General features: G+C 48.9%; 1 protein-coding gene across 1 annotated transcript in view; it reads right to left on the reverse strand.

The window, feature by feature from the left end:
- Positions 1-686: 686 nt before the first annotated feature.
- The window catches only part of CLSTN2 (calsyntenin 2), a 597,917-nt gene continuing 572,081 nt past the window's right edge, over positions 687-26,522 (reverse strand). Inside the window, exons 10-18 of the mRNA XM_059063644.2 lie at positions 22,008-22,174; positions 14,847-14,995; positions 10,687-10,904; positions 6,737-6,907; positions 6,097-6,242; positions 5,843-5,966; positions 4,856-5,040; positions 1,358-2,940; positions 687-1,126 (exon numbers count right to left, since the gene is read on the reverse strand). Of these exons, the coding sequence (XP_058919627.1) occupies positions 2,743-2,940; positions 4,856-5,040; positions 5,843-5,966; positions 6,097-6,242; positions 6,737-6,907; positions 10,687-10,904; positions 14,847-14,995; positions 22,008-22,174 (1,358 nt within the window). The 3' untranslated portion in view covers positions 687-1,126; positions 1,358-2,742. The remainder of the gene's footprint in view (positions 1,127-1,357; positions 2,941-4,855; positions 5,041-5,842; positions 5,967-6,096; positions 6,243-6,736; positions 6,908-10,686; positions 10,905-14,846; positions 14,996-22,007; positions 22,175-26,522) is intronic.

The following is a 26,522-nucleotide window of genomic DNA, read 5'->3' on the forward strand; positions in this document are numbered from 1 at the left end:
GGACTGAAAATCCAAGATTTTCTCCTTCTAGATGTGCAGACCCTGCCTGATAGAAAAGGGCTATTTGGGAAAATTCACAGAGGTGTCTATTTCCATTCAATGAATATAAAACCCCAAACTTCGGGCTTCCCTGGTGGCGCAGCGGTTGAGAGTCCGCCTGCCGATGAAGGGGACACGGGTTCGTGCCCCGGTCCGGGAAGATCCCACATGCCGCGGAGCGGCTGGGCCCGTGAGCCATGGCCGCTGAGCCTGCGCGTCCGGAGCCTGTGCTCCGCAACGGGAGAGGCCACAACAGTGAGAGGCCTGCGTACCGCAAAACAAAACAAAAACCCAAACTTCTGCCAGCGTCTTTTCTAAGGAGGGGAAAATCAGGGCATGGGTTGAGTTCGCGAATGTGTCCCTCTTCTTCCTGTGACTTCTCCTCTCCCTCCCTCTGCATTTGTCTCTTGTATGATTTCTATGCCTGACCGTTTCTCCTCTGCAACTATCAAGTCCTCTGAGGGAGGAGCTTCTTCCACTTTCTCCCTTTCCCACAGCTGCTGGTAGAGTGCTTAGCACGTAGTAGGTCCTCAGCAATGCCTGTTAGCTGCATGAATACGAATAGGTAGAATCAGGGTGGAAGGCACTGGGCCAGGAGTGGGGAGTCCCATCTTGTCTATGCCTTGGAATGACTCTGAGCAAGATGCTGAATCTCTGAACCTCAGTTTACTCATCATGAAAATGGGTCTAACAACAGGCGTTCCGCACTCCCTCATGGGATTATTGTGAGGCTCAAAGGAGGAAACAGATGCAAAAAACACTTTAGGTGAAGGAAAAGGCTGCCTAAGGTGGTTTCCTCAAACCAGAAGGTTGCAAAGACCTGTCACGGATCCTCACTGGGTGTAGGTCAGACTAAAAGACATTGATGGTGGTCCCCCTTCCTAAACTCTCTCTGAGTAGGAGAGTAGCTGTGTCTCTCTTACACAGGGAGTAGGATGAACAGATTCCGACCTTTCTTTTGAACCTGAATACCCTGTGCCTAGGGACCAGCTCTGTGCCAGTACGGGAAGGGCTGGGAGTTGGGGTGGGGGAGAGAGGGGACAGATCATACATACTGAGGACAAAAAAAAGCCCAAGAGGGGCTTCCCTGGTGGCGCAGTGGTTGAGAGTCCGCCTGCGGATGCAGGAGACGCGGGTTCGTGCCCTGGTCCGGGAGGATCCTGCGTGCCGCGGAGCAACTAGGCCCGTGGGCCATGGCCGCTGGGCCTGTGCGTCCGGAGCCTGTGCTCCGCAACGGGAGAGGCCACGGCAGTGGGGGGCCCGCATACCGCAAAAAAAAAAAAAAAAAAAAAAAAAAAAAAAAAAAAAAGCCCAAGACATTTGAAACAAAGACGTTCTTAGAGCCTCATGGAAGTCCTCTAACAGCCCTAGCTCTTGCCTGCTATACTCTCGGCCAGAAAAGATCACAGACCAGTTACTATAGCAACAGTTCTCCTCCCAAAGTGTCCACGTTAAGATGGAGATGGAAAAGGTTTCCTTATTAAAACAAAGAAGAAGGAAAGAAGGAAATGGTTTTTGGATATATTGGCCCTCCACCCAAAGCATTGCTCCTTTTCTGAGAAGAAGAAAGAAGCTGTTATTATGGCAAAGATGCTTCTAATTTCTAGCAGTTACATCTCCAAACTCTGATTTTAGACTCGGCGCAGTTCATGCTTGTTCCAAAACATCCGAGAGGAGTGTATCTTCTCAAGAGGCAAAACTGTGAACTAGGGGACGAGGGACCGTAAGACTAGACAGTTGAGAGCCTTGTCCACCTTGGGGTCGCCCTCTGGCCCAGGAGAGCCCAGCCACCCCTGTCACCCAGCTCTGCGTCCACCCTTCTGATTCCTGGCTGTAGGCTTGTCACAGCTGTCACCCAGGGCAGTGGCTATGTGCAATGCTTCCTGGCCCTCATGGTGTCGTGTGGCGGGAACACCCAGCAGGGCAGCACCGTGGGTCTCAGCGGCTGCCAGGAAGGCAGGTTCTCAGAGAACTTTGGCTGGAACCAGGCCCTGCTGTGGCCAAGGGCCTGCTCTTGGTTTCGGACTTTTCATATGAACTTCTGTGGCCTCAAACAGGACAAAGGGAAAGGCTCTCCAAAATGGGAGAGCACGTGTGTGTGGCGCTGGGGCGCAGTGGGGACAGCCTAGGCAAACCTTTCCCTGCAAACTTAATTCCACCTCGGTAGGGACGTTCCTTTGAAGTGTGGAGGACTTAGACCTCGGGTGTGTGGAGTCTGACCATCCTGCCTGTAGGAAGCAGCCTGGGGAGTCAGGTGCGAAGAACCTGATGGTCGGTGTGGAGACGCCACGGAGTCAGTGCCCGCACGGCGGGGGGGGGCGGGGGGGGCGGGGTTGGAACCTCAGGGGCCTGATAACGTGGAGCCCAGGTAGGGGAGCGACATGAAGGCTGACCTTCTCCCCTGCAGGGAAGAGCAAACACGGTACCCACGGATCTACTGATAGGCTGCTGGGTGAGCCCAGTGCAAGAGAAGTGGGGGCTACAGGACAAAGTCCCCCCTGAAGTCCCCAGTGAGGATGGCGCTGGGCTTCTGGGAACGGCCCCAGGGCCGGGACGCAGGGAGTACCCAAGGCGTAAAGGGTGGATTCCAGGATGCTGGGGAAGGCCTGCCGGACCCGTCATAGAAATCAGAGGCGACGCGATAGGCTGGGGCGTACATCGGGGTGGGGCTTCCAAAGGGACACGTGAGCGGGCGCAGACGCACTAGTAGGGGAGGGTGGAGTCATCCCACTCCAGCTGGGCTCGCCCGGCTCCACCCTGCCCGCGCCTGCCTTTGCCCACCCCCTCCCCCTCCGCCTCCTCGTCACTGCCCTCGGAGTCGCTGCTGCTCGAGCTCAGGTCCTCCTCCTCCTCCTCCTCTTCCTCGGTCTCATCTTCCGCACGCCCTGGGGCTCCGTGTTTCTGGATGGCAGGGAGAGAGGGGAAAAGCTCATCAGGGAGCAAACAGAAGCCGCGCTGGAGCTTAAGTTTCTCCCTCCATTAAGGAGACATTTAGGGCCCCTTGGAACTCCTTCCCTTGATGCTAAACCCTTGGGCCGGGAGATAGGCTTTCTGGAAGGGAAGTCCTTTGGTGAAAGACCAATCGGAGGGCTAAGGACAGAGACAAGAAATGGCAAATTCCAGGACCCAAACTCAAGGTAAATCGTTGCGTTTTGAACATTGGACATTTAGGCCGATCCCATCCATCATTCAGGGAGGCTTTCGGGCCAAAGTTTCTTTTCTGGCATTTCTGAAACCCATCTACATAGGTGTGCAAGTCTTTAGTGACTTGCTTCTCAATTCGAGGATAGTATTTAAGCTTGTACCCCTCTTCCAGGTGCGAAAATAACGTCTCTGGGAGCAGAAGGTCTTCTAAGCCAAGACTCGGCTGTGCCGCCCCTCAAAAATACTCCTTTCAGAAGGACAAAGTCCTCATTTTCCATGCCTGCCCCTCACCCCCGGGGGTTTGTGTCCTCAAACTCTACCCCATGCTTTTCCAGTCCCCCCCCCTCCCCCTAGCTTTATGGCAATTCCAGTCAAATCTTACTTCCGGCTTTATGTTTTGAGTTCATAAACCAGCCATAAAAGATGTGAGCCCATGCTTGGCTACATCCCATCTCTGGAGTGCTTTCTCTTCTACCTTTGCCTCCCCCAGATCCTACTCATTCTTCAAGGCCTCTCTTAGGCTCCAAGAAGTCTTCCCTGGACAGCCCCAGAGGCTCTCCCTGCTCATGCTTCCCTGACCGCAGGCATCACCAGGTTCGCCCTTAGTGAGCACGCTCTGGCCGGGTACTCAGATGCTCCAGGCATAATGATCTTGCTTCCTAGGCCCAAGGCTCGGCTCTTTGACGGTGGAAATGCTGCGGTCCGCAAAGTGGTGCGCTCAGCCCTGTACCTACAGCACACGCTGGGACGAGCTGACCTGCGTTGGTGCGCTGGCTCTGAAGTTGGAGCAGGAGGCCAGGTGAGGCGGGGAAACTGGGGACTGGCTGGGATACTTTGCTTTTCATTCCTCAGTGGCTCCTCCTGATGGCCCTTGACTCCCTTGCTTTCTTACTCCTGCCTTTCCCCCCACCCAGCAGCCATGGGCAGACCAAAGGGCCCGACGGAAGCAGCTTTTCTTGATGTCCAGATCAGGGACATTTGGACACTCATGGGTGGATTCTGGGGTCTGATGGCCAACTGGAAAGATAACTTTAGAATCAGACAGGCGTGGGTTTGAATACTGGTGGTGCCATTACAAGCTCTGGGAGTCTGAGTACTTTTCTTTCCCTCTCTGAGTTGGTCCTGCCTTGGTAAATGAGGACGGTGGCTCCCACCTCACAGGTTGCTGGGAAGACTAAAGGAGGTGGTACGTGTTGAGGCCCCTGCGCAGGGCTGGCGTGATGGGGGCTCGATAAATGGCAGGTATTACCATTGGGTTTTCGTATTAACATATCTTGAGTCTTTAAGCGAGCTCTGGGCAGATGAAGCAGAGCCGTCTAATTTATACTGGTAGCTAATCAAACATTCAATACCGAGTCCCTGAGAGTGAGTCAGCTCTGAGCTAAATACTACAATGCTGGTAGCTAATCCAGACACTGCGTGGCTGCTTGCCCTAAGAAATGTCTGGTTTTGTTTGTTGGGTGAGAGCAAGTCACTCGTTTTTAAGCAGTGAACGCATTTGGTGGGTAGGTGTGGCTCACACGGGTTGAGAGGCTGGAGGAGCCCGGGAGAAGGGAAGGGCCAGTGGGTCTGGGCTGGCCGGGCGGGGCTCTGGCACAGGAAGGACGGAGCTGGGTGGAGGAGGGGCAGCCCGCTCTGAGCCCCCAGCCCCCGCGTGACGCCCACTCGTTACCTCCATGGGGTTGACCGTGATGGTGAGCGCCGAGTCGTCCCAATCCATCTCGGCTTCCTTGGCAGCCTCAGACTCCCGGGTGAGGTGCTGGTGGGCGATCCGGACCCGGTGTGCGCCCATGGCCACGACAAACACCAGCACGCACACGGAGATGATGGAAACCACCGTGACGGCGCTCGGGGCCACTGGAACGAGGAAGGAATCCGCAGGACGCGGTGAGCGAGGGGACGCGGTGAGCGAGGGAGGGGCTAGCTCACCCCGGGGATGGAACGCCATTGAAACATCCGCGTGTCGGTTAACCTCTGCCCTGCGCTGCCCAGTCGGAGAGCTCTGGGTCAGAGCCCCACTCTGTGTGGGCTTCACTTTTTTTCATCTCTATAGTAGACTTCATCATTCCTATCCCATGGGTAGTTGTGAGGAGCAAACGAAATCATCTATGTGAATTTCCACAGAGGCACATAGTAGGTGTTCAGTAAGTGCACGTTCTCTTTGATCTCTTGCTTTTTCCATCAAAGCACAGGGCAGCCCCTTTCCCCTCCCCCCGAGAGCTAGAAACTGTGGAGTTCAGTCGGGACAGACAGAAGTGCCCGCCAGATAGGAAGACAATAGGGAAGGTTCTGGAACAGAAGTAAGGGTGGGAGACTTTGCAATATGGTGCATACGTGTGTGTGAGCACGTGTGAGGGGCTCAGGGAAGGCTATGTACGGCATGTAGCTTCGAGTTGGGTCTAAGGGGACTTGCAAAATTTTACCCCAGCCCTTTGTAACATCTGCTATTATACATTTCTTATAACTTCTCGTGTACTTGACCTGCTCCCTCCTGAGGCCGTGAGTGCCTCAGAGCCAGGCCCGTAGCTTCCCCACGGCCGGGCACCTCCTTCAGTTCTGGGCGCCTCTGGCTGCTGCACCCTAACTGTCTGTTGAGTGGGTGGTCTTGAGTCACCATCAGCACCTGGTGTCCTGAGGTCCCTCCTCCCAGGTGACCTACCTGAACTGCGCTGGATGCTAGTCTGGAACTCCGGGTGGTGGACAGACTGGAGGAAGGGCGGCTGCACGATGAGGTGGTTGGTATGCTCCTTGTCTGAGACTCTCACCTCATGGAGGACGCTGACCTGAGAAGAGCAGGGAGGGATGCTGTGGACCTGGGGTGGCAGGTGGACCGGTGGCGGCAGTTCTCCCGAATAAACGAAGCGAACGAATGGGCGGCCCGGGGCTTCCCTCACAGCTGCAGGACTCACTCACCTCCAAGTTGAACTCATTGCTGGTGTAGCGCCCATTGAGTTCCGAGCACTTGATCCTGAACCGCCGGGCCTCCAGGGCAGCTGGACGCCAGTTGCGGTAGCGGATGTGACGTAGCACCTGCTCATAGCGGCTCATGGAGCCCACACCTGTGTCAAGAGACCACACCTGTCATAAGAAGGCAGAAGAGGGGCTGGGGAGACAGGCTGCAGCTGCTGGCGGTGTGGGTCTCCTGAAGTCGGCGAGGGTAAGAGCTTAGGGTGTTTAGGGCCAGACGGGTGCCAGTGCAGACATTCTAAGGAGCCAGTTAAACTGAAGCACAGAATTTCCACGTAGATTTGGGCTCTGACCAGAATGTTCGGCCTCAATATGCCAAATGTTGCTGTAATACTTGCTGAGATCAAACATGATAAGAGCAGGCACCCGCCTAGTTTCTACAGATTTCCCCAGGAGTGGAACGGGCGCCAAGTCCCCAGGATACTGGAATCGCTCGCCAAGGGAGGGGCTAGAAGTCCATGCTTTGAGGTCAAGAGTTCCCTCCTGACCCACCTCCACGGGAGACGGAGCTGCCATCACACTCGTGACTCCCTGGACAAGGCCACTGAGAAGGGACCGCTGGGTGCAGGACTGAGCATGGCCTTACCGTAGATGGAGTAGCCGGCCGTGGAGTTGGTGGCGTCCAGGTGTCGCTGGTGGAGCTCACTGTGGTTGAGCTCCAAGCACTCCTGTTTGGGGTCCAAGTCCCCTCCCAGCACTAAAATGTCACAGAAATCTAAGTTGTGAAGCATTTCTTCAAAAACTGCCGATTTGGGGGCTGTGGGAAGACAGACACATGGAAAACACAGCAGTGAGGACAGCTCAGATCATGGCCCTGACACATCCTCCTCCTCCTCCGTGACTGAACCCCAGGTTCAGGCTGGGTCAGGAGGAGAGGCTGGGCGATCCCAAATATCACCTCCGCGGCTCAGACGGCTGTCCAGGCAGCCCTTGAGGCTGGGCGGCACGAATTTATGTGAAGAGCATGAACACAGCAGTCAAAAGATGTGAATTTGAATACCAGCGCTTCTCCTGAGAAGCCGTATAGTATTAGAGAAGCCACCTACCGCTCAATTTCCTTATCTGTAAAGAGGGTAAGGGCACTGAGAGGATTGAAAACAATGTGTGGCACAGAATAGATGCTCGAGAAGGATTGGTCCCCTTTGGGACCAGAGATGAGTGCCCCTCCGCCAGGCTCTCAGAGCTTTCCCCGCGTGGTCACGGTGTGTGTGTCTGTCTCTCCCAGCAGACTCTGAGCTTCTCCAGGGCAGAAACACTTTGCGTGACTAACTCTTCAGCGTCTGAGGGGCTGGCATGGAGCGGTAAGACGACACATTGCTGAAGTGGAGCTGCACTGGTGATATAATTACATAAGTAAATCGGTGAGTCCAGTTGGCAAGCCATTGGCATCCCTTGGCAAAGTTCCTGGGGGGAGGGCAGGCTGAGACACCCCATCTTCTTCTCCAGGGTGGGCAAGGTGTGGAAGTCAGTGGTGGGCTCCTGCTCCCAGATTTTCTGCCTTTGTGGCACCAACCCTACCATTTACAGAGGACACCCCTCACCTTTGCCAGTTTATGGAAGGCTGGTCCTAGGGCTGGAGACTAGCCAGTCTGGTCCCTCTTCTTCAGTGCAGTGTGGCGCTGACCTGCAGGTGCCTGCTCCCTACCCCCAGCCCCCAGGGGTGGCCTTTAGTGTGGATGTGGGAGCACTTTCTCCATCACTAGAACTGTCGAATGTGATTGCCGTCTGTGGACTTTATCCTGGCATCTGTCCCAGGCCCTGGAAACATGGCAGTCAGCAGACCCATCTTTCCAACCCTTGTTCCTGTGTTTCTGGTTCCTGGACAGCCTAGCTGTCCTTGCCTGATACTCGGACCCTAAGTTTCCCAGGGGAGTGTCTGAGTATTTCAACGCTGGACAGGTTGGCAGTCCTAAATGAAAATCCTACTTTAAAATAAAAAGTGATTAGTAGTTATGGAGTCCTTGCTATATGCTAGGCACAGTGCAAAGGAAATCCTAACAGACAGACACTAGAGGGGGTACTATTACTATTCCCATTTCACTGATGGGGGAATGGACAGTCCATGAGGTGGGGTGCGGTGGATTGCCTGGGGTCACACAGACAACAGGGGAGGAGCTGGACGGCAACCATGACCTTCTGATCCCACACTTCGTGAAAGTCTCAACCTCTGGGCCGGTGGTCTTCGAATAGTTTTGATCTTGCGGGCTTTTATTGAAAAATTTGTGAACTAGAGATCATTTAAATAAGTATATTTACTCATTAAGCAGACTGGTGTATTTTGTGCATGATAAAACATTTATGAAAACAAATTGTGAAAGGATTCACGAAAGATGAGCTATTTTAAATAATTATTTTATTTTGTTTAATTTTTAAGGGATACCAGAAACATATTTTGCTCTCAACGGATATATGCTGTTATAAATAATTTCGTATACTTACTTTTTAAATGCTTGCCAATCTCAATGGCTTCGTGTAGCGTTGGCAAATCTAAAAGCACATTAATATACACTTAACGAAGTCTGTCATTAATAATGGTACACGTATATCTCTCTTTTAAATGGCCTGTGGTTTCTGGGTTTTCTTGGGAGCCGTACTCTTGTCAGGTCAGGTCGGGTCATCCTGGCTCCTATGACCCAACTGCTGACTGATTGCTGACCCTAGGTAGGGGGCACGTTCACCCCACCATTTTCTCTCGTTCTCTTGCGCTTGCATATGGACAAAATCTTCCATCAGTTTCCCTGATTCCCACTGTGCTGAAGGGACTGTACTGGGCTCAGGGACTTACTGGCAAATCAATAAGCTGGGCTCTGGAGGAGATCCTTGTCTGGCTTAATAAACAGATAATCACCACCGAGGGCTCGCCAGTGTGTATGAGAGAGAGAGAGAGCACTAGTGGCTGGAAGCGTACAGAGTGGTTGGGCGTGTACAGTACCAGCCTGGGGTCAGGGTGGTGGGGTCTTCTGGAAGAGGGGTTGAAGGTAGAGATTTTTGTCTGCAATAATGGGGAACGGGACAGAGAGGGACCTTCCAGGCTGAGGGTAGGGAGTGAGTAGACATGTAAGCTGACACAGAGGGAGAGAGGGGTGTGATGTCATTGGTACTGAAACAGCACAAAGAGCGAGTCGATGAGGGCAGAGGATGGTGGTGGAGAGGGTCACGGGTGGCAGATGCCATTAGCCTGCTTGTTTACGGCACCCATAATAATGATTATTCTTACAACGATAAAAGTGAAATTTTAAAAGTACTAGCAATAGCTCTCGGGCCCTTGGCTACGCGGTCCGCATGCACCTCTCATAAACAGAAGGTGAGATGTGGACCCAGGTAATTGCTTGTCCCTGCGTTGCCTATAGGCTGATGTCAGGCCTCGGGAATCTGGATACTCTCAGCTACGGCCTGCAGCCACCGCAGTCGGAGGCCCTTCCTTTTCCTGTTTGATATTAGCCCCAGATGAGGACAAGAGGGAAAAATCACACGACCTAATGCACCTTGGAGTGTAACTGGGAAACCGTCCTGCCCAGACAGGTGGTATAACACCATCTATTTTTGTGAGCTAAGAAGGGCTGTCTTGCCAGGCATCCCATTTGCTGGGGACCGGCATGGTTTAAGGCAGTGGGTAGTTAGGATCATTAGAGAAGCAGCCCTTCGGGAACTCGGGCCCACTGGCAGTAGCACATTGTTAGCAGCTGCTTTGGGAGGGGGAGAGGGAGAGTTGAAAACATGCTTTTGGAGGAGGCAGCAAAGGATGGTTCTCAAACTCATATTCCCCCCGTAGATCTGGGCCCCAGGTTTTCCTGCCTTCCTTCCATATCCTTCCATCCCTCTCCCCCCACCAGCCGAATATTCTGTAGCTTTCAGTGCAACTCAGTGTTTCTTCCTGGCAGACAATTCAAACTACTTTTACTCAACAGCCCTCCCGACAATGAAACTGTTGGAAAGAACGACTGGAAAGTTCCCTGAGAGTTGAGAGTGATATTGCTGAAGGAGACTTTTACAGTGTATATATTAAGATGCAGCTCTATTCTTTTCTTCATGCTTCTGTAACTTTTCTTCTCATTACCAAAATAATACACGTGTACTACAGAACATTTTGCAGTTGTGGAGAAGTTAAGGGGAGCAGAAACAAATTGGCTCTTTTCCTGCTTCTCAGAGAATATCACTGTTAGCATTAGGTGTGTTTCCTTCTAGGCATTTTTCTACATATTTTTTTTTCTTGACAGAGTTGAGATCACTCTACACGTAGCTACTCTGTAATTTGCAATTTGCATCTTGCTTTTTTTTTTTTAAACTTATTGTTTGGCATAAGTGCCTTCCCTCCAACATCGTACCTCTTCTATGGGGGTACCACAATTTGCTAAGCCATTCATTCCTCTCTGTTATTTACCTGCGTTGTTTCCAGGCTTTTTTGTTCCGTTATCATAAATTACCCCACTATGGTGAACAATACCTCAGTTGTCCTGAAGTGTAATTGACGAGAATCATACTTTATGTGAGAATTTAAGGTTCCACCCCCCCCGCCAACCCAGTGTGCGCCTGTACCTGTGGTCTTCAAGTCACTGGGGGCCTCGGCTTTGGCAAAGGTGCTCACAATCTTGATGTCGGGGAAGAGGGTCACCCCTTTGGCGCTTTCAAACTGGGCAGTGGGTCTCCAGAAGCGGTCCGTGCCATGGAGGGTGATCTGGGGCTCGACGGCCTGCAGCACCATCACGTAGGCGTCCACGTCGGGGAGGCTGATACACACATCTTCTCCAAAGCACCTGGGAAAACAGTAGTCACGGCAACTGAAGAGCAAACCCTGGAATCATCCGGCCACGGACAGAGATACATACAGCCACCTCTAGTCCTCGACGAGACATCCTGAGTGCCCGAGAGCCTCTGAGGATGTCAACAGACATTCAGATTCAAAGCTGCATTTTAGTTAAAACTACTAGCCATCTAGGGACTTGAAAAGATTAGCTCCTGGGTGAAATAGGAATTTTCTATACCAGCAACAAGTAACCTTAAGACCTTTAATTATCCTTTAACAAAGTAATCAATGGCAACATTAATTAGACAGCGACTGCTTGTTATGTGCATAAGGATTTGGTAAATAAATTGTTGTCTCTCGCTGGTTAGTTACAGCCATCTTACTGAGTGAGACCCCAGGGTCTCTCTCTACAAGGATATCACACAAGTGCGGTGCCTCTTCCAGAGGTGCCAGCAGACTGCAATTGTAATCATACTCCTTTTTCCTGATACACTGCCACAAAAATATCTGGGAGCCAGAGTGGTGTGACAACAAGAGCAAAGCCTCGGAAGGGAGACAGGCAAGGGTCCATGCCTGGCTCTGTCACTCCTGGGCTGGGAGGCTCTGGGCAAGGGGCACGACTCCTGTGAACCTCAGTCTCTTCATCTATACAGTGGGGATGAATAATTAATTACCTTATAGGCATAAGGCTTAAATGCAGAGGACATGTAGATAGGAAGCTGCCCAAGAGCCTGCAACATTGTTGGAGCTCAGTAAATGCTGACAGATCTGACAGTGTCATCAGACCTCATCAGGCATGTGTGTCACTGGCCCTCTCTGCTAATCATCTAGACCAAAGACCTAAGCGAAAATGGAGAACCCCAGGGTCTAGAGAGATGCTCTGGGAATGATGGGTGGACTCCAGCTGGTGGCAGCCATCAACTTGCATCCCTTGGCAAAGTTCCTGGGGGGAGGGCAGGCTGAGACACTCCATCTTCTTCTCCAGGGTGGGCAGGGTGTGGAAGTCAGTGGTGGGCTCCTGCTCCCAGATTTTTTGCCTTTGTGGCACCAACCCTACCATTTTCAGAGGACACCCCTCTCCTTGCCAGTTTATGGAAGGCTGGCCCTAGGGCTGGAGACTAGCCAGTCTGGTCCCTCTTCTTCAGTGCAGTGTGGTGCTGACCTGCAGGTGCCTGCTCCCTACCCCCAGCCTCCAGGGGTGGCCTTTAGTGTGGAGATGGGAGCACTTTCTCCATCACTAGAACTGTTGAATGTAATTGCCATCTGTGGACTTTATCCTGGCATCTGTCCCAGGCCCTGGAAACATGGCAGTCAGCAGACCCATCTTTCCAACCCTTGTTCCTGTCTTTCTGGTTCCTTTTTCTGGCTCCAGGTGCCAGATGACTCCCTTTCTGCTTCTCAGGAGTTTTTCTGGGGTCCCCTTCCTAGATGCCCTCCCAAGCAGCTGTTTGGCTGAGAAATGATTTGATAGGCCAGTAAGGATGTTATTTAAAGGTCACAGTGATAGTCTCATCTCCTTAATTTAACTCGGATCCCTGGGGACAAGAACCATGCCTTTTCTTTCTCTTGCATACTCATGGTATTTAGGAGCTCTATCAAGGCTAGGTTGGTTAATTTAATTCAATTAATAAACATTTGTTGAGCATGATACTATACAAAGAAAAATCCTAAAGATGCTACCAAAATCTATTAGAACTAATAAATGAATTCAGTAAGTTTCAGGATACAGAATTAATATACAGAAATCTGTTGCATTTCTGTACACTGACAACAACCTATCAGAAAAATTAAAAAACAATACCATTTATAATTGCATCAAAAAAATTATAATACCTAGGGATAAATCTAAACAAGGTGGTAGAAGACCTCTACTCAGAAAACTACAAGACATTGATGAAAGAAATTAAAGACATTACAAACAAATGGAAAGATATACCATGCTCATAGATTGGAAGAATTAATATTATTAATATGACCATACAACCCAAGGCGATCTACAGATTCAATGCAATCTCTATCAAAATGCCAATGGTATTTTTCACCAAACTAGAACAAATGATTCTAAAATTTGTTTAAAACCATAAAAGATCTCAAATAGCCAAAACAATCTTGAGAAAGAAGAACGAAGCTGAAGGTGTCACACTCCTGACTTCAGATTATGCTACCAAGTTAGAGTAATCCAAACAGTATGGTATTGGCACAAAAACAGACACATAAATCAATGGAACAGAATAGAGAGCTCAGAACTGAACCCATGCATATATGGTCAATTAATCAATGATAAAGGAGGCAAGAATATAAAATGAGGAAAAGACAGCTTCTTCAATAACTGGTGTTGGGAAAACTGGACATCTACATGCAAAAGAATCGAACTGGACTGCTTTCTCACACCATACACAAAAGTAAACTCAAAATGAGTAAGACCTGAAACCATAAAACTCCTAGAAGAAAGCATAGGCAGTATGCTCTTTGACATCGGTCTTAGCAATATTTTGTTGGATGTGTCTCCTCAGGCAATGGAGACAAAAATAAACCCATGGGACTACATCCAACTAAAAAGCTTTTGCACAGTGAAGGAAACTATCAACAATATGAAAAGCCAGCCTGATGAATAGGAGAAGATATTTGCAAATAATCTTATGTAGTAAGGGGTTAATATCCAAAATATACAAAGAATTTATACAACTCAACAGCAAAAAACAGATAACCCAATTAAAAGATGGGCAGAGGACCTGAATAGACATTTTTGCAAAGAAGACATACTGATGGCCAACAGACACATGAAAAGATGTTCAACATCACTAATCATCAGGGAAATGTGAATCAAAACCACAATGAGATATCACCTTACCCCTGTCAGAATGGCTAATATCAAAAATAAAATAAATAAAAAGTGTTGGCCAGCATGTAGAGAAAAGGAAACCTCTAAACACTATTGGTGGGAATGTAAATTCGTGCCGCCACTATAGAAAACAGTATGGAGGTTCCCCCCCAAAACTAAAAATAGAACTGCCATATAATCCAGCAATTTCACTTCTGGGTATTTAACTGAAGAAAATAAAAATGGTAATGTGATAAGATATATGCACACTAATGTTCATTGCAGCATTATTTACATTAACCAAGATATGGAAGCAACCTAACTGTCCAAGGATAGATGGATGGATAAAGAAGATGTGGTTTTATATATTTATGGTGTGTGTGTGTGTATATTATATATACATATATATAGTAAATATATATTTATGATATATATTTGTAATATAGTATATATTTAACATATATTAATACTATAATAATGATAAATGATGTATATATATATACACACACACACAATGGAATATTACTAAGTCATGAGAAAAAAAAATAAAATCTTGCCAATTGGCAACAACACGAATAGATCTAGAGGGTGTTATGCTAAGTGAAATAAGTCAGACAGAGAAAGACCTTATGGTTTCACTTGTATGTGGAATCTAAAAAAATAAAACAGAAACAAACTCATAGATTCAGAGAACAGGTGGTTGCCAGAAGGGAGGGGGTCGGGGGTGGGGTGAAATAGGTGAAGGAGATTAAGAGGTATGCACCTCCAGTTATAAAATAAAAAATCCACAGGGATGTAACATACAGCATAAGGAATATGGTCAATAACATTGTAATAACTCTGTATAGGGACATATGGTTACCAGACTTATCATAGTGATCATTTCATAGTGTATGTAAATATCAGATCACTAAGCAGTACACCTGAAACTAACAAAACATTGTATGTCAACTATATTTCACTTAAAAAGAAAAACAAAAAGAGAACACAGATCCATTGGGGTGTCCTCATAGGGGGAGCAGAGAAGCTGCCAATGGTTGAAGAGAGGTGAATCCTGTTTTGTGAGAGAACACTCCCAGGGACCATCCCTGATGCCTTGGCTGAGCCCCAGGCTGCCCAGCGTCCACTCACTGGACCTTGGAAGAGACTTTCAGGCGCCGCACACCCGCGGTTGGGAACTGCCTGGAGTTGATGTAGGAGACCTTCTGGAGGGCACGGTTGATGTTTCCAATGTCGTCACCTTCCATCACCAGGACAGACTGCGAGGGGTTGAAATGATACTGGAAGACAGAAAGCAGTATCACAGGAGAGAATGATCAACCGTGTACCCAGCCTCAGGGAGACCCTCCATCTACATGCAAAGGCCACTAAGGCCCGCACAGGCATCTCCAGAGCATCTGCAAGTGCAGGAGCTGTGTGCACAGGTAACTGTTTTAACCCCTCAAGCAATCCCTGCTGCCCTCTGGTGGGCTTCGGGACCCTCCTCTGTAAGATTCCCCGTGGATTATAAACTCCTGGTAATACCACTGGGAGCCACAGGATGAATTCTGAAATCTCCAGTGCTCTTGGGGCCCAGCCTTTGGTGGGCTCATGCTCTGGGCTACTGTGGGGTCCTTCCCAGAAACTTTCAGCTCTTGGACCGCCACCCCCTCAGCGCATAGCCCGAAAACCTGGGGCTTTTGTTCCTTTTGCTGTCTTGACTTTGGCCTTGAACTGCTCCTCCATTCACCCTGCACTCCACCTCCTGACCCATGTCCCATCTTTTTAGTTTCCAACCTTAAAGTTCATTTTTAAGTTAATGGCCTTCCTTCTCTCTTAGATCTGATTCTTGATCTTGCCTTCTAGGTGCTAAACTCAGATTTCCCATGAGTTTTAATCACTTGCTGTTTACACGCCTGCCAGCTGCCCTAGGTTTGTTATCTATCTATCCTATCCTGGGTCCCTGGTATCCCACGCTGGGTGAAGGCCCAGGGGCTACGATGCTCCCCACTGAGTCACGTGGGTCCTCAAACCAGATAAAGTAGATCCAGACTTGTCTCTTCCGTGGTGTTCCCAGCAGTTACTCTTCTTTGGAGCATGAAGCATATATATTCAAATATATATATGTGCTAAGTGAACGTGTCCATCTTTTTCCTATCTCCTATCCAACCAGTTTCCTCAACCTTATCCCACAGGTGATCACGGTTCCATTAATTTCTTAGTGACAAATTGCATTATTGTTCAAAATTAGTTGTTTCCCCTCCCAGTGAGATGCTTATACAAGCCTGTCAACAGGCTTGATCATGTGACTTATGGTACTCTTCCATACAGGATATACATTTTTGTCCTGTTGCGTTCAACAGTGGTCATGTGACTTGCTTGGCCAACAAAAAGTGGGCAGAAGTATTGTTTGGTTCACACCCGGGTGGTAGATTTAACAGCCAGTGAATTCATGGTGCCATGTCCCTCTCCTTCTGCCATGAAATCTGCAAAGTTCCCTAATGGTCTATCAGCCTGGGTCTCACAGTGAGGGGGGCAGAGCTGCAGCCAGTCTTTAATGGGCATGAAGTGCACACGATAAAAAAAAAAAAATTGCTGTATAATTCACTGACATTTTAGTCACTTGTTACTGCAGCATAACCTAGCCTATCCTGACAGTTATACTTAAGCATTTGATGAATATATAATCAATGAATATAGATTCCCATTTTTCTCCTTTCTTACACCAAAGGTAGCTTGTTACATACTATACTGTACTTTGCTTTTTTCACTTAGCTTTTGTCTTGGAGATCTTTTATTTTTTTTTAAGTTGTATAATATTATTTAATATTAAATAATTTATTTAACCAGTCTCCTAATATGAACATTGAGTTATTTCCAGTCTTATACTAATGATGGCACAATGAATAATCTTATATATATATAACATTTCCTAAGTGTGTAATTATATCTGTAGAATAAATCCCTACAAGGGAAATTGCTAGGTCAAAGAGTATATGCAGTTTAAATTTTGACAAATGTTGCAAATTTTCCATCGCTAGGGATTATACCAATATGCTCTCCCTCTCATAGCGTATGAGAATGTTCTTTCAAAACCTCAACAACAGAGCATGCTGTCAAACTTGGGACTTTTGCCAATCTGATAGGTGATAAATACTATCTTAGTATCGTTTTATTTTGCATTACTCTTTCCATGAAGTAGATTGAGTATGTTTTCAAGCTCTTAAGGGAAAATCTATCTGTGTTAGCTTTTCCCTGATATGACTCGGATGTCTTTACAAGAGTTCCTGTTCTGTGTCCAGACCCTATCAGGAGGTAGTTATCTCATGAGTACTGTGGTGCCATTGTCCCGCATAATAAGTCCCTTGCACTGTGACCCCCAGCCAACTGATAGCTCAGTCTTTGTCTCTTTCAATTATCATGTGAGTGTTTCACTGTTACCTCCTCCTTGAAGCCTCCCCAGCTTGCCTCACTTAGGTCCCCACTGAGCTCCTATAGTGCTATGAAATGGTAGTATAATTATTATAGTGCAGTGACTACCAGCTCACAGAGGACAGGGGCTCTGACTGTTATCCCCGAATCTCAGAACCTTGTCCTAGTGCCCCGGAAGCCCCTGTTAGATGAATGAGTGAATGGTCCCCTGCTGGCCTCACTGTTCTTTCCCTATGATCCAGTTTCCTCCTGTCCTCAAAGCCCTGAGCAGGGTCTCTCTGAGCTGCGACGTCTGGTCACAAGCACTGTTCCCTATGCTGGATTCAGGAGCCCCTGGGCATATGCACAGGTGACGCTATAGTCGGCCTCTTGTTGGTCTCTCTCTTGCTGGGGCTGACTCACTAGCTTAGCATGCTCAGCCGTGAAGATGCCACATGCTGGTGAATCATCAGTAGTTCTGAGTGTTTCACAGATCATCCATTTCTCATTTGAGCAGATTGAAAGTCATTCTTCTAAATGCACCACTTAAGTTTCCAGGTATTTTGTGCTCTCCCTGTCCCTGCCAACCCCTGCTGTAGCAGTCTTTTGGTGCTTTTGCTGTCCGTCTGTCTGTTTGCCCCCCACCAGCAGACTGTGAGCACCTCGAGGGCAAGGTCCACTGACTTTTTCCAGCATCCAGAGGGTCCAGTACACGAAAAGCATGAGACAAGATGATGCCCCCTGCAGAGAAGGCCAATCTCCGAGCTGTGCACGAGGGCTGGACAGGAAAATCAAGAAATTCATCCAGAAGGATGGACTGGCCAGCAACCCGTGGCATCAGCAGAGGGCACTCCCATTGAAGCCTCCTAGGGAGAGGACGGGTTAGGGAATATGTTGGATCTCTAGTGAATACCCAAGGCTGGCTGCCAGAGTATCCCAAAGACTGCCACAGGGCTTGAGGTGGGCACTGGCTAGCCATCAACACAGTTCTTGCAGGATCAATGAAGCCCTCCACTAGAATAGGTTTTGCTTGTATGTTTGTGTTGTCTTCCGTGGCATGACTGAGGGTTGGTCTCTGGTTTTGCGGGACACAGGGTGGTACTGGCATTTCCACAGGGGCAGGAGATGGCTTCCTGGGGACCTAGCAAAAGGTGACAGCACTCACTCTCCCTGGAAAGCTGGGCTGTAGCCACAGTAGTTCCTTTCTTTGAACCAAGAAGCGGTTAGACAGATGGTCTTAGCAGAATGGTCAGCTGTCCTGGAGGGTCAGGCTGGCACATCGGTGAAGTCCCTGCCAAAAGCTCCGGCCTGTTCTTCGAGGACAGGCTGGCTGTGGCCCTCCAGGCACCTCGCCCTCCCTGCCAGCTCCTCTGGGCTGGGACAGATGAAGATTCCCTGCAATAGAGGCTCTTCTGTTGCAACTGTCACCTAGGATTACTTTGCAAAAGAAGCTGGGGCATCAGCAATGCCAAGTGCAAGGTCAGCCCAGCAGGAGAAGGGAACTGTGATTTGTTGAGAGCCTGGTTATCAGGTTTTCTAGAGGAGATCTGTATCTGTATCTATATCTATATATCTCATCTGTATGTGTATCTTTGCTATATCTGATATATAAATATATGTAAGGATATATAAAATATATATATGTTATTCAATTCTTACATCACTACAAAATACTGCTAAGTCCATTTTACACACGAGGAAATTGGGGCTTAAAGGATTAAAGTACCTTGCCCGAGGTCACCCAGGTCATGAATATCCGTACTGTGCTTTGAACCTAGGAGGGTTTTGTCCCAAAGTTTTTGCTCTTTCCCACTCTTCCACACTAGAGCTGACAATTCGGCAGGGCTGGCGCTCTGAACATCAGAAGTGTGTATTCTTCAGGAATGTGGCGATTCCACAGTGTCTCATATGGATGCATAACAACAACCACCTTGATCATGTGATGACTCCAGACATGCTGGAGAAACAGCCGGAAATATGCATGATCCAGGGGGAAACAAGTGAGAAGAGGGACCCACGTGGGACCCTGTGAGTAGACGGGATGTGTCCTTAATCACGGCAGGCCCTCACTTTTTTGGACTAGCCAGAGGGGAGGGAGGAGGCCAGGAGCCAGTAGAGAAAATACTAGTCATTATTCAAAAAAGAAATGAGGGACGGAGGAGGAAAGGCAGGTAGGAAGCAGTTTTCATAGTTTTCAAGAATGCCTTCTAATCTTGAGTCGTGTGGCGGAAAGAACCTAGACTTATTTCTGAAATGGGGTCATAATATTTAATTTGTTGTGAGGAGTAGGGATAATGAGGTTAAAATAGCCCCCGGTGGGTGCACCGTAACATCGTGTGTGTTATCATTAACTTCTCATACAGTGAACTAGTTCTTGCCCGCCGCGCCCTAAGGATGGGAAAGGGTCATTTGCAGTGACTGGTCCTGAGCACGTGGTATTCTAAAGAGTCGGATGAGCCTCGTCCACTCCCCACAGCTCTGGGTGCCACTTCATTTAGCACTTCCTCTTTCACGGGCTAGAACCGCCATGTAGGAATTGCTATGGTTCTTAATTTATACTTCTAAGAATGTGTGGCTTTTAAGTCGAGCATCTTTGGTTTATTTGTTCTGTGGTGCTTGGAATCCTGCAACTGTGGCCCCATGGGATGGTCGAGAGCAGAGAAGACCCACGCAGAGTCAGGGAGCAGATCCAGAATCAGAGAGGGGACAGATTCTGGATCTGTTGGAGGACAGATTTCACTGGCTTGACAAAACACTGAGGGAACAATACAAACAGTAGACCAAGGATCAAACCCCAGGCTCTGCCTGTGAGGATATCAGTATGAACTGTGCCATGAGGGGCTTGCCTGGGCCAGCTGCCATGACATTGACAGGTGGAATGCTGGCCTTTGCAGTACAGGTGGTCTTGTGAGTTTCCTTCAGACAGGTGATTAGCTATGGAGAGCACCTGTGTGTATGTGTTTCATGCATGTTAAACAATGTTCTGGAAAGTCATTCATGCTCTTCCCTGCCTGTGTGCCCCTCCCATCTTCCCCCTCTGACCAGGGCTCCAGGGTGAGCATTCTGAACCCCACGCCTGCCCAGATCATGCTCCCTTGCATGGAGCCCTTCAATGGTTGCTTGTTGCCAACAGAGAAAAAAAAGTAAACACCAGACATTAACACGGCCCCATGACCTGGCCTCTGCCTACCTCTCTTGGTCCCACTTTCTAGCTTTCCTCCTGCAATTTGGGCACTTGTAACACTGGCTTTCTGCCTCCAGTGACCTCCCTGCCCTCTCCCTTGCCACCCACTGCCTGCCTTTTTCCTGGTTGGTTCTTACCCATCCTAAACAATACGCTCAGACCTCACCTCCTCCAAGGAGCCTTCCCTCACTGCTGTTGCTCTGGTTCTGAAGCTCTGGAGCAGAACTGCCTGGGATCGCATTCTGGCTCTGCTCCTGACTCACTCTGGGATCCTTGGCAACTTGCCTTTCTCTTCCAGGCCTCCATTCCTCATGTGCAAAATGGGAAGATTCATGGTACTTTTATCATAGGTTGTTCTGGGGCTTAAGTGAGTGAAACCCATAAAGGTTTTAGAACAGTCACTGGTACCCAGGAGACCTTCAGGAAATGTCAGTGCTCATAATCATTGGAGCACCGGATTACAGGTGTCTGCTTGGGCCACTGAGTGCCCCAAAGACAATAATCTTGGAACATTCATTTTTCGTGTTCCTCTCCCCAGCCCAGAACCAAATTATATGGGTGTCCGCGGAATGTTTGCTGAAGTGACTGCAACGTGAAGTCGGGGCATGATTTGCCCAGATCACTGGTCCCTGCAAGGCCAGAGCCCCACGGGCAGTCAGCCACTGAGAGCGTAAATGAGAGGGCCCTCTGTTGGAGGGGTGACCCCTGTCCAGGAGAGGCAGGCCTGGGGTAGGGAGGCTGTGGGCAGCTCCATATGGGCAGTGCTGAGTGGGGACGGATGGGCGGTGGTGGGAAACCTCTGTTCTGGTCACTCTCTCCTTGCGAAACCTTCACAGCCACTGGGGCCTCAGGAGGCTGTCCTGTGTCCCTGGAGACAGAGGGTGGGCCGCCCTCACTCCCAGAGAGGAGGCCAAGGGGCTGCCTGCTGCCACCGGGGTCCGCTATGGTGGAGCGGGGTCTGTGATGATGTTTACCCCGCTCTTTGCTCAGGACCCCGAGGCCTGATGCGGACAGGCGCTCCTTGGTCCAGGTGAGGCCAGATCTATGCCTGTCCATCGTGGGCGGGGAGGTGCTTGATGAGGACAGCCGCATCCTGCGCCCCTCAGGAGGAGCTTTTCTCAAAATGCACCTTGGATTCCCTTGGATCATTTGAAGAGTTTTATTTTGTGTGGGTGACAAAATCGTGAATCTGTTCATATTCCCTGTGGCAGCCAGACATTGCCTGGGGCCCAATCTGGGCCTCAACTTAACAACATAAGACCCGGTGACCTCTAATTCCACCCACCCCGGGGGCGACCTTCCTTTGTAATTAGTAGTTTCCATGGTCCAAACTTTTAATCCTACTCTTCTGTATTTCTGAAAGTTATGCTTGCATGCTCCCTCAGCTCCTTTGGGCAAATAAAAAACAAAGCAACCCACCAACCCAGGAAACAATGAACTATAACAACTCCCTCCAGGTAGACATTGAACGTGTGCCTGCTTTTGTGCACTGAACCAATTACACTCGAGGGCTTCATCTAGGAATTTCAGGAGATGGCACAGAGTCTATTGTGCGGTCACGGTCACCGATCTCCCTGCTGTGGCAGCACCTTTGCCATGGTACCAGCTCGGTGTGACATGGCAGGAAATGACTCTGCTTCCAGGATTGCACTGGTGTTCAGCAGCCTCTGCCCCACAAAGCACGGTCTCACCGGGAGCATTGCTGGCTCCTTCCTTACCTTTATTCCTTGGCCCAGGCTTTCCAGGGAATTGATATCCAGCCCTTCCTTGCAGGCCTGCAGGCAGGAAATCACCTTCTGACTGTCCATTTTGCCAGGGCGGATGGTGAGACTGGCCAGGCTGCCGTGGAAGAATTGAGCAAAGCGCGGCTTGGTGACTTCTCCTCCTAAAAGATAAAGAAGCATCGTTATTTGCCCTGCGGACATTGGGTAGGAAACATCGCTTCAAGGCGCCATCTGGCTGGGGAGCCAAGAACACAGTGGCTGCATCCCCTAAACCCGAGCTTTTCCTTCCAAGTGGTGAGCACAGAGTTGTGAAGCCCGAGTCTCAAGAGGATGTCATTGGCTGCCAAGACCTTGGCACTCCTCCAGGTACACCTATTTAGGAATCTGGAATTCCTGAATGTAAAACATTTACTTTCAGAGGCATGGGATGTCTTAAAAGACAGGAAGGGCCTACGGAGTAAAAGTAGGAGAGAGAGAATCTACCAGTGATTAAACACGCGCCGTGTGCCAGGCTGTCTGCTGGGGACTTCACCTGAGCGAGCCTGCAAAGAAGGGTTCATTGTTTCCAACTGACAGATGAAGAACCCTGGGACTCAGAAAGGTTGAGGGACTTGCCCCAGGACACACAGCTAAATGCTGGAGCTGGTACTCTAGTGGTATATGTGACTGCAGAGCTGGCATTTGCTCTCCTGTATTTATTCCACAGAGAGGCTGGCATGTGAGTGAGGGGTCCTAAAAGCACCATGTCCTTGGGTTCTGGCTCTCTCACAGCGAGTTGATTTCACGTCAGCACAGATCCAGGTTCTCTGGCATATAAGGGCTTCCTTGATTCTCTTCTACCTCTGCCCTTCTACTCATCACCTAAGAGTTTTTTTTTTACTGTACCCTCTACTGGCTGTGCTGAGTCCTGTTTGAGTCCAGGTCAGCTCTTTTGTCTGTGAGATTGTTCAGCGCGGCTTGTGTTGCAAAGGCAGCCTGGAAGCCTCCTCTTGACATTTTTCTCCCTCGTTTCCTTAAAATAAAAGCCCCCCTAAGGTCCATTGGAAGCCTCACCTCCTCCACGAGGCCCTCCCCACTGACTTCACTGAGCCCAGACCCCTTCCATCCCTGGGCAGCTTATGTCAATGATCTTAGTCTTGATCTGGCACTTCTGTTTGTTCACAGAGGTAGCTGAATGTACAGGAACGATGGATCTGGGTGGAAATCCAGCTTCGCTAATTCCCTGAGGAGTTTCTATTGCCTCTCTGAGCCTCCACTTGCTTGTAGGGGACATTGCTGGGTTTTGCCTCCTGGTTCTCCTGCGCTGTCTCAGGAGTGGCCCCCATCAGTTTGCTCCATGAGAAACCTCTCTGTGAACAGCTTTCCCCAGCATCTGGAGGGCAGGTTCCTGGAAGGTTCTGCCAGAGTAACACCACAGCGATTTCTCTGCCCTTCAGTGAGCCACACTGTGTCAGCAAAGTCTGGACCTCTGCCTGGGTGGCAGAGGTCCAGCCCTAGGGAGGGTGGGTGTCCTGATATCTGCATTCCTATAGCATTCAGAGTTCTCTCTACTTAGCAGCTAATCCTTCATTATTCTAATACGCTGTTATAGCTAATAATTTTTTATATTGCCTTGTTGAAATTACTGTGTGGTTTCTCTCTCCTGACTGGGTCCAGACTGATACACCCTCTAGGTTTGCACACATACATTTGCTCACACCCGATCCTCTCACACTGAGATACCACCTCCAGACTGCTCAGATAAGGCAGATCCCACTGGTTCTTCAAGGCCCCTTAAGCCCCCTGCCTACCTTGTCCTCTCCCTGCTCTGAGCCTGGAACACAATAGTTCATTTTAATGCACCCTCACGGTGCAGCATCGTTAGTTAATGTATGTGTGCTTTATGTCTTCAATAGCCTATAAGGCCCCTTCTTCTTGCACCCTGCCTGGCACACAGCAGACACTTCTTGGCTTCGGCTACACATTTTAATCACCTGGGGATATTTAAAAAGATAAACTGACCCTGGTCAGGGGTCCCACCCCCAGAGATTGTGACCTAACTGGTGTGGGGAGTTTTTTTTTAAATTGAAGTATAATTGATTTACAACGTTGCGTTAGTTTCAGTTATATGGCACAGGTTCTTTTCCCCTATAAGTTACTACAAAATACTGAATATAGTATAGTTCCCTGTGCTATATAGTAGGTCCTTGTCGGTTATCTGTTTTCTATATAGTAGTGTGCATATGTTAATCCTAACCTTCTATTTATCCCTCAGCCCTGTTCTTTCCCCTTTGGCAACCATAAGTTTGTTTTCTATGTCTGTGAATCTCTTTCTGTTTTATAAATAAGTTCATTTGTATCTATTTTTTTTTAGATTCCACACATAAGTGATTTTATAATATATTTGCCTTTCTCTGTCTGACTTAACTTCACTTAGTATGATCATCTCTAGGTCCACTCATGTTCCTGCAAAATGGCATTATTTCATTCTTTTTGATGGCTGAGTAATATTCCACTCTGTATATATACCACATCTTCTCTATCCATTCCTCTGTCTGTCTCTTTCAGGTGAATCAAACATGAAGTCAAGGTTAAGAACCATTGGGCTGTACACTTCTTGAGGCCAGGCTTCTGCATACTCCTTGAGTCAGCTCTCTCCTTTATGCTACCCACAGGCTTACTCTTGCCCAGACTCTCCATACACTGCTAGAATTTATTGTTTAAGTCTGTCTCCTGGATGGCAGGGAATACCACGGCAGGATTCATTGTAATGAAGACAATACTGAACAGGTTTTAGGGGCTGAGGGCTGCCCCAGGCACTTTGCACAAGTTGGCTCATTTATCCCTCTCAATAACATGGGCCCCTCTCCCTGTGTCATCAGGCATCTTGCACCCTGCCTGGCACACAGCAGACACTTCATAATTGTGTGCTGAATTGAAGAAGATGGTCCAGCAGAGTTGTAGACCTGTGGTGCCTCTCCAGCATGCATCTCACTCCTGTCTTCTTGTAATGGCAGCCCTGAGGTTTGGGGGGTTGACTTGAGTTCCAGGGATGGATTCTGTTTAGTCAAAGGTAATCAGGTTATTCCGTCTCCATTGCTCCAGGGACAGAATGAGGCATATACTTGGGACCCCTCATACCAAGATGAAACCAATCAGCATCTGGGGTCCAAAAAAGCCATAGGAGTTGGTCTAGGGATAATCATAAGACCAAATTTAAGCCAGTGAGATGAGCGGAGAAGTTGATTGGCAGCCTCTGGGAAGAGAGCTTCCATCTTCTCTCTAGAAGGTTTCTGGAACCTACTCTTGCTCTCTTTCCTTGGAGCTCATTAGGTGAAGATAGAAGGCTGAGAGCGGCTGCAGCCATCCTGCAAGCAGACCAGGGGCAACCAAGGCAATTCCTGGAGGGAGCGGAGCCAGGAGAGTAGAGCAGGCTGAGCGAACCCTGAGCAGACCTCCTCACTGCTTTACCACGGGGTGTCCTCAGCTGTGGCAGCCAATCATCCATCTTTACAGCTTAAGCTGCTTTAACTCAGACCGTTGTTACATGACACCCAGAGCATCTTCACATTGGAAATGAAAGGAGAAGCCTCTATTGAAGTGATCAGTCCACAGATTTGGCTCTGAGGGATGACCTTAGGTGGCCATGGCTTTGGGTATGGGGCAGCCAATGTGGGGTCTTTGGATTTAGGCCCTCGAAGCCCTCAAGGATAGGGCGCTCCTCACAGCCTTTTAGCATGTCCCTGCCCTAGTAAAGGGACATTTCTGTTGACCTGCAGGAAGAAGGGTGTGAGCCTGGGTCTGAATGGTAGAGCGACCACTCTCCAAGGCATCCAGCTGGTCATCCCTTCCCTGCCTTGTCCCCCACTTGGAGCAGCAGATCCAACAACAACTCTCAATTACTGGCATGAACTATGTGCCCAATGCTGTTGAATCTTCATCAAACTCTTGGGAGGTAGGTACTTATTCTTGTTTATTTATTTATTTATATCTTTATTGAAGTATAATTGCTTTACAATGTTGTGTTAGTTTCTGCTGTATAACAAAGTGAATCAGCTACATGTATACATATATCCTCATATCCCCTCCCTCTTGCACCTCCCTCCCACCCTCCCTATCCCACCCCTCTATGTGGACACAAAGCCCTGAGCTGATCTCCCTGTGCTATGCGGCTGCTTCCCACTGCTACCTATTTTACGTTTGGTAGTGTATCTATGTCCATGCCACTCTCTCACTTTGTCACAGACTACCCTTCCCCCTCCCCGTATCCTCAAGCCCATTCTCTACTAGGTCTGTGTCTTTATTCCTGTCCTGCCCCTAGGTTCTTCATGACCATATTTTTGTTTGTTTTTTAGATTCCATATATATGTGTTAGAATATGGTGTTTGTTGTTCTCTTTCTGACTTAACTTCACTCTGTATGACAGACTCTAGGTCCATCCACCTCACTACAAAAAACTCAATTTCGTTTCTTTTTATGGCTGAGTAATATTCCATTGCATATATGTGCCACATCTTCTTTATCCATTCA

Source organism: Kogia breviceps, chromosome 5 (assembly GCF_026419965.1).
Source record: "Kogia breviceps isolate mKogBre1 chromosome 5, mKogBre1 haplotype 1, whole genome shotgun sequence".
Classification (NCBI taxonomy): Eukaryota; Metazoa; Chordata; class Mammalia; order Artiodactyla; family Physeteridae; genus Kogia; species Kogia breviceps.